This window comes from Neolamprologus multifasciatus, chromosome 23, assembly GCF_963576455.1.
Source record: "Neolamprologus multifasciatus chromosome 23, fNeoMul1.2, whole genome shotgun sequence".
Lineage (NCBI taxonomy): Eukaryota > Metazoa > Chordata > Actinopteri > Cichliformes > Cichlidae > Neolamprologus > Neolamprologus multifasciatus.
This window is the reverse complement of record NC_140460.1, coordinates 18,588,069-18,596,344: the sequence shown is the minus strand read 5'-3', so window position 1 is coordinate 18,596,344 and position 8,276 is coordinate 18,588,069. Positions and strand designations below refer to the sequence as shown.

At 38.4% G+C, this 8,276-nt stretch overlaps 1 protein-coding gene across 1 annotated transcript; it reads right to left on the bottom strand.

Annotated features, from left to right (window-relative positions):
- Positions 1-1,553: 1,553 nt before the first annotated feature.
- LOC146491358 (macrophage mannose receptor 1-like) lies at positions 1,554-5,745 on the bottom strand. The gene is made up of 4 exons (XM_085152856.1): positions 4,879-5,745; positions 3,145-3,459; positions 2,490-2,776; positions 1,554-2,405 (listed from the first exon to the last, which is right to left on the bottom strand). Exons 2-4 carry the CDS (start codon positions 3,419-3,421, stop codon positions 2,217-2,219), a joined length of 753 nt encoding a protein of 250 aa, XP_085008982.1. The 5' UTR covers positions 3,422-3,459; positions 4,879-5,745; the 3' UTR covers positions 1,554-2,216.
- Between the last annotated feature and the right edge of the window lie 2,531 nt (positions 5,746-8,276).

Here is an 8,276-nt window from a genome sequence, read left to right as displayed (position 1 = left end):
TACCTGAGCATGAATGTGCACGTGTACTACCCTCCAGAACTACCAGCTTTGCTCGTTCATGTAACCCTCAGCTCTGTCTCCTCCTAGTGGGTGTGTTTTAAGCTGAGTTGAATTTTTTTTCTGTCATTCTGTTGATTTTCTGGTGTCATTGGAATCATTCTCCTATTGCCTGACCCAGTTCCAGCCAAGCTTTATATTTACCTCAACATACTTTGGTATGCAGAGAAATTTATAGTCAACTTAATGACTGCAAGATGCAGCAAATTGCGAAAACGTCTTCTTTTAGCGGTGATTACTAGTGATGTGCGATACCACTGATTTCCTTTCCGATCCGATACCAAGTAATATTCAGGGTGGTATCGACGATACTGATCCGATACCGATACTTTGTACAACAACTTATTTTATTTATTGTATCTCAAATTATAGCGTCATAATGATTACAGTGTACAGTGTAAGAGTTCATCATATAGAAATAAAAAACCTGAAGTTGTGCACTATTTGAACACCTTGCCTGCCTGCAGCACTAAAGGACTCCGCGAGAGACGTCTGTCTCGCCTCAGCAGCACCTGTCCCTCTCCTCTTCAGTTCACCTCAACATACGCTCGTCATATTCTGTGATATGATTTACTCTGAGGTGTTTGACAAGGTTAGTGATGTTGCCACAACCATACATGCCAACCCTCCCGGTTTTTCCGGGAGAATCCCGAATTTCAGTGCCCCTCCCGAAAATCTCCCGGAGCCACTATTCTCCCGAATTTCTCCCGATTTTCCACCCGGACAACAAAATTGAAAAACCATATCGCAGAATTCATAGCGTGGCCCAGCCAATTCCAGTTTCCAACAATGGCGGCAGCTACTTAGTTTTAATATTACTCTTATTTCTCTTTCTGGGTCGCAAAAAAACTTTCAACATATTTTCAGGTGAGAATGTAACTGTGTAAACTTCAAATATCTGAGCCGACCGACACATCGTTTTCAAACCCCTGCGGTCTTTCTACTACTTGGGTTAAACATGATATATAAGTCACTTTGATAACTTAAAAATGTTGTTTGGCTTTTTCAGTGTTTTATTTGTTCGTGAGTAAATCAGTTGAGATTAAAGTTATTAGATTAGATTAAATTAAATTGAACTTTATTAATCCCTCGGGAGGGTTCCTCCGGGGTATTCACACAGCTGGATAAACGTCAAACAGAAAACTGAAGAGTTTTTACCCCAGTGCCCTGTTATATTTTAGATAGCAAGGAGCAGACAGCAGAGTTTCACTCCACCGAGGGAGCTCGTGACGTTCTACCCAGCTTTTATTTAGACCACGAAGGCCGGGTCCTCAGGTGGAGGCAGCCTCTGAATTTGGACACCCCCGCTGTTTCCGGGCCGGCCAATAATAACGGTGACATTTAACGTATTTTATCCGATAAATAAACCCTGTAAAATGTATTTACCCCCATCCAAAGCCTTTTTGAATGTCTCCCTAGTATGGCAACAACACCACACTCTTGGAGCACTTTTTTGCCACATGTATCGCATTGATTACCTGGCTTTCCCTCTTAATTCCTATGTACGTAGTTAGAGTGTACTTCTCGAATTCTGTAAAACATTCTTTCCAAAAGGAATACAAGACGGCCTGTTTTAGGATGTAAAAAAAAGCCTCATAGCAGTGAAAGTTACCATATGGTTCCCTCACCACTGCTTATAAAGACAAAAATAACTGCTTAACTGCACATTAATCTTTATTTAATATCTTTATTGACTTGAGACAACTTTTAAATTATGTATAGTCCAGTATTTACTTGACATGTCACACAACTACATTAGGAAAATAACACATATAACAAGACGTTATGATTTTTCTGGTTTACATTAATCTATCGTCATTGTATAATCTAACAGTATGAAAACATTTCCGTCACTATTTCTCACCTTTTCAATGTACTGACTATATTAACTGATATCTTTGTAACATACATCATGAATGAAGGTACGATTATTCTAACTCAAAAACTGGTAGTGTAAAGTGTTTGTCAGGTTCCCAATTGTTCTTGGAATTTCTAATTTTGGACTCACTCATAAACCTGAATAACGGTTCATTTTTTGTTTAACCCTGTCTGTGGAGTCTGCTTTGGATTATTTCTCCTGTTTACTTTGACACACGTGTATCTAAGTGTCATAAGATGGAAAAGTACAGATATATCAAATTTTTACTTAAGTACAGTACTTAATTCATTTTGGAACAGATAAAGTTCCTTATCTGCTGGCAGTTTCTTATGCCGTAGGGTGAACTACCATTCTTCTCGAGGACGCCACAGAGGCCCTCGGTTGGGCATTTTGGGATATCCTGATATTGCATTTCTTCTCCACCCACCCACAACCACTCACCAGCCAGGTTACACAGGCCTGTCCACACCTGCCAACAGGAAGCAAACTAAGTTACAGTAAATATAGTTATGAGTCTCTCACCAACACAAACGCATGCAGAAAACTGCCCAACCTCATTAGTGGTAGCCTCTTTTGCGGTCTCTCGTGCAAGTGTGTAGTCATGTGGAGTGATCAGGGTAACCAGGTCATAGCCGTGGTTCCTGGATGAAGAGGCTGGATCTTCTGTGACCACTCCATCCAGAGACCTGCAGTGTTCTAATGCCTCCTCCCATGTTTTATTCTCCTTCACCAGAATCAGCTTTTCCTCATAACATAGGAAATTTATTTCATCATCACACTTCCTGCTTTCCCATTTTCCATCGCTTCTTCTGTTCACACAGTTTTTATTCTTTTTTGGTTCTGCAAGAAGTCAAATAGACAAAAATGACTGGGATGGATTTCAGAGATGTTTTAAAGGTCTATTTTTATCTAGATTCAGTATCAAATCATTTTACCAGTACAGTGTTTATGTGTCTAACAAACCCTCCTTGCTGAAGTTGCAGCTGAAACAGTTGGTTTGGGACATCATGAAACTCATTACAGTCAACACTGTGGTGGAAAACACTGCCCCACACTGTAAATCTGATCCTTTCTTACCACTCAAATTGTAGAATGCTCAAAATGTCTCAAACTGATTTCAGGTCACAATGCAAATAAGTTTGGTATAATTACCAGTAAGTTTGATCTTGTAACATCTAAGGAGTAAAAAACATAGTATGAAAATATACCACCACCATCCCATTGTGTGAAGATGGCTATTTCATCTCCTCTGGACCATTTCCATGGACTTGTTTCATCCTCCCGGGACAAACCGATCCATCCAGAGTCCTGTAGAGCTTCATTCTCTTCTGCAGTTCTGACTCGGACCAAGTCAGTGTGGTTCTTCCTGCAGAATGCCAGTGCGTCTGCCCAGGTATACTTGTGAGGGTCATTATAAAACTTGATGTCCAGCAGATGTCCACACACGGGGAAAAGAATGAGCAGGAGGGCAACATGCTTCGTCATTGTGTTTTTTACAGGAGAAAAGTGGAAGGAGAAAAAGCCTGCACAGACAGGACACAGAGCAAAACTTTTATAGTGAGGAAGAGCAGCGTCTGCTGTGTCCACATAACGCTCTACTGATAAATGTTGGGAACAATAAACTCTTCATTAAACACAACTAGAGTAAATTGCACAGATATAGGTGTTGTGTGTTTAAAGAAATTAATAAAACATTTCAAATTTCAAGTGAAATGTCCTATTATTTAAAAAGAAAAGAACACAAAACAATAGAAATACTAATTTAAATGAATTGTTGTAATAACATTTACAAAATAAGAGTGCGAGTGAGATCAAACTAAATAGTGAGATAACTTTTGTTTTTTGTTCTTCTTTGGGGGATCAGACACTATGTTCAGTGTCTGATCCCTTTGTCACGATCCTGGGTCATTTGACCCAGCGTATTGAGTTTTAGTTTATTTTGATGTTTAAAGAGCACTAACAGTGTAGACCAGTCTAAATGGATCTTTGATGACATAAATAGCATTTTGATTATTTCAGGTGAATTCCTCTATAAACGGCTGTTTCAAAAATGTAGATGTAATAACTCTTTAGCAATTAAGTGTCATGATCTGTCTTGGTTCCCCGTCTCGTTAGTTAGACTATGTTGAGCTGTGTTCCCACCTGTGGTCTATTCCTTTGTTTGACTTGTGCTTTTAATGTCTGCCTCTTCCTCTGCTGGTTGTCGTGATCTCCCTGAATGCTGAGTTTTCTGCTAGTCTGTCTGTTTAGTTTAAAGTGTTTTCCCAGTTTTAGTTTATAATTAATAATTCCAGCAATAAAGCTGTGTTTTGAGTTTAGTTTGGATTTTGGGTCCATTCCTGCCTGCCTAACACAGCTGTTATGACACCAAGTACTTTCAGACACTACAGTGACTTTGGTCCAGTTTATACAGGAATACTTCTTTAATGAGCTGCCTTTTTAAAAAAAATTTTAATCTATACTTGTTCCTATATCTATGTGACAGTGTAATTAGTCATGGTTTTCAATCACTGACATGAAAACAGGAGTTAAACCAATTCAGTTCTCTTTCAGTTGAGCTGTGTTTATTGTCACTTTGCTCACTACATATTTTGTCAGTTATAAATTTTACTACTATTTGCTGTCAGTCAGTGTAAAACATTACAACAAAATCAAAATCAGACAAAGACGTAATGTGTTAACCTAAGTCTCAGATGGTTGTTTTAGTGAGATTGCTCTAAAATGACTAAAGAAAAATTAGAGAATGAGTTGTACATGCATACATGCTAGTCTCAGGAAGTTAAACTGCTTTTAATATACAGTTTCAGCAGATTAAAACTGAAATCAGCCCAACTGATAAAGTCCACAATTTACGTGGCTATCACACTGTTTTCTCTTCATCTCTTTATAAATATTACTCTCTGTCATTCATTCATTGGACCTGTTTGTACAGCAGCACTTACCTTGGTAGATGTTAGGGAAGCTTTGAAATTCACTCCAGTTATGATCCCTCTATATCAAGTCTGAAAAGACACCAGTGGTGATTCAGAGGTTCATGCAAAACCTCCCACCTATTTCCAACTAAATTGATCGATAGCTCTGGCATGGCATCCCACAAGCCATTTAAATCAAAAGCAAAGCAGCATCATTCAAATTCACTGTTTCTGGATATTTACTTTACTTTGTCCCTTCCTAGAACCTTCAGGGATCATGTTGTGTAAACCACCACACCCTACTAACAGAAAGCTGTCAAAGGTGGGGATTTTTGTCTTTGAGTGATGTTGAAATCGCTAGAAAGACGACAGAATTTACTTAGAGAAACTTAGAGAGACTTAAAGACTTAGACAGTTTTACTGTTATTGTGCAGTTTCTTGCACAGAGAAATTGGATAGCTGGACCACAAGGTGCAAAAGTAAAGAAGGGAAAACAAATATACAATGAGGGAAAAAAAATAAATAAAAAGCAATATATATGTATACATATATGTGTGAGTGAACTATATACATGGTGTATGCGTAGGAAACATTGAAACAGAAACATTGTGGGGCTGCATACAAGGGCAGTTATATAATATAATAAATAAAATAAAATAAGTGTGGAGTGGCAATGGTCATTTAGGGTGGGGATGGTGATTCCAATGAGACCAAAATATTGCACAACATATGCCTTAAAACATTTTTTTAAAACCTTTTGCTTTTTTGTGTTTTAATATTTGTGTTTACATAATAATAATATATGCACAACAATTGCTTAATCTTTAAATATTTAAAGGTTAAAGGTTGTAATCCTGGAAAAAGTGCGGGACGTCCTGCTAATTGTGGTTTACTAACTTTGCCTTTATTTGAAGCTATTTCATGGAAATACCAGTGATTACAGCAGCTTCAAGTACAATCACTTTTTGGCACAACACCGGCTACGGGAGTCCGCTGGTGTGCATGTTGACTGACTTAATGATTAAATTAGAATAGTCGGGCGGACGGCAATTTGGAATAATACGTTGAGTACATCCGCTCCAGATTTAAGGTTTTATTTAGTTTGTATGTCTGGATCTCTTTTTTTTGGAATATATTATAATTTTCTTTGTTTCTTTTATTCAGATGCGGAGGGCCTGACGTGGAGGAGACTGGGGTGCCTTGGTGGTGGGATCCTTTGAGTATTACACACCTGTGTTTTTAGTTCATTAGTGTGAGCCTGTGACAGTGTGGCGAGCCACAGCCCATTTGGAATTGAATCTTGAAGTCTGGTTGCCTGAACTGTGGTAGGACAAAACAGTGCAAACCATACATCGATCGTGGACTGAACTCACACCAATAACTCACCAGATCACCAAACAGGCCTGATCTGGATCCTATTGATACTTTAAAAGACCCGAGTCTAACATTCTTTTCTTTTTTTATTTTGGGTATCTGTGCGCGCACACACAATTTTGGTTATTATTGTAAATGCAATACAGTGCACAAATTTCAAATACAGTTGAACCATTGCTTCATCATTTGCAGTTGTGTTTTCATTGTGGTTACCCATCCTCTGGGCTCCTGTCGTTCCTGAAGTCTTCTGATTTGCCCATTGTTTATATATTTTGTTACATACTGGTTACATAAGAGTGAAAATTAAGTTAGTAAAGAATAATGAGTACTCTAACATGCTGTTATACTAATGTAGCCAGGCAACCGAGTAAACTCACAGACTAGTGAATAATCATTGTTAATGTTGAGATGAAGCTTTCTTTCGTCACATACAAACACACAAAGGGAAATAAACTAATTTGGTTGAATAATAAACCAAGGTTAATGGAGAAAAAAACATGTCTACCGTATACAGTGACACTGAGGCATGGACGGATTTGAATCATGTGAGCTTAACATTCAAACTGGCTTATCCAATCCCATTGGTTGGACTGCAGTTGTATCCAGGTCAAAGAATAACCTTTGAGAAACAAAAATAAATAAATAACACAAATAATGCAATTCCATAAAAAATAATTTGGATTTTTTCCTTTAGAGTCTCTCTCCAATCATAAGTGTTTTTAACTGAACAGAATAAAACACCTTTAATAATAATTACAATAAACAGTCTCTAACTGCATCTGATTGCCACTGGGCTACACTTACGTACAGTAAACATGTTATGTAATTTAGCCTAAAATGACTTGACAAAAACATGATATGTTAAGTGTGTTCAAAGATGGATTCCACTTTTGCTGTGATTTCCTAAATGCAGGATGAATATTATATTTTCTGGTTGATCCCACTTTTAGTCAGGTGCATTAGGGGGGCGCTAGTATAAATAGTAGCGGCCATCTGAGCATCCCCGGATCGCGTACCTGTTGTTATCTCCTTTCGGTCACCTGACTTCCAGTGCTGCCTTAGCCTGAATTGGCAGTACTCGTGTTGATGTTGTTCATGTTACAGAGATCACCCGTGGATTCCCTTCCTGAAGCCCCCATCGTGGCTGGTATGTGATGATTTGGCGCATGTGTACGTTATTTCACTCGGTGATAAACCAATGTTGTTTATAGGTCGTAGCTGCAGAAGCCTCCTATGAGCCACTCTGTTAATAAATCGAGTGACACAGTTTAACTGGAGGTGTGGGCCTTAGTGGGCGTCCAGTAGCTTTACAGCAGGGTCGCTACAGCTTTTCTACGCTACGCTAACAGAAGTACTGCTGCTTTGCCTTTCCCCGTCTGTTTCCATTTGCAAGGGTTCTTTTTCCCTGCTGCTGCCAGCCTCTTAAGAATGGACATCGGCGTGGACAGCGACTACATACATGCCGGTGTTGTGCCAAAAAGTGATTGTCTGCCAAAAACTGATTTCCAATGTTTCTGTGTATTTTTTATGTGTAATATCTTTACGTATGTTCGTAAATAGACTTCGGTGAACAGGGTATACAAAGAGGTTATATAGAGAATTAAAAAATTATCAGTTTTTCAAGTATCTTTACAACTCTGTGTTATTGTACTTACATTATAATACCAATTCGATCCTTTATCCCCACTTAAAATATTTTTACAGAACTATTGTAATATTTGCTGCCATTTCTGCTGTCCTCTTGGCCAGCTTACTCTTACAAAAGACATTTTTAATGTTAATTAGATTTTTTTAACTGCATAAATAAAGGTTATATAAAAGTCACTGCCAAAATCTGATTGCGGCTTCTACCTTGTTACACGAATGTTGTTTGTGGCTCAAGATGACTTTATGTCATCCATGAGGGATGCATTTGACATATGTTTCACATATTATAGCCCAACAAGTTACATATAGCAATTTAAATACGAGCAATCAGTTTTTGGCAAATACCGGAAATCAGTTTCTGGCAGACAATCACTTTTTGGCACAACACCGGCTACGGGAGTCCGCTG

Excerpts from the sequence above, each read along its gene's own strand:
- LOC146491358 (XM_085152856.1), bottom strand. The coding sequence starts at position 3,421 with ATGACGAAGCATGTTGCCCTCCTGCTCATTCTTTTCCCCGTGTGTGGA. Across the intron at positions 2,777-3,144 it reads CACACAATGGGATGGTGGTG|AACCAAAAAAGAATAAAAAC; the intron begins GTATATTTTCAT and ends GACTTCTTGCAG. Across the intron at positions 2,406-2,489 it reads AAGAGGCTACCACTAATGAG|GTGTGGACAGGCCTGTGTAA; the intron begins GTTGGGCAGTTT and ends TCCTGTTGGCAG.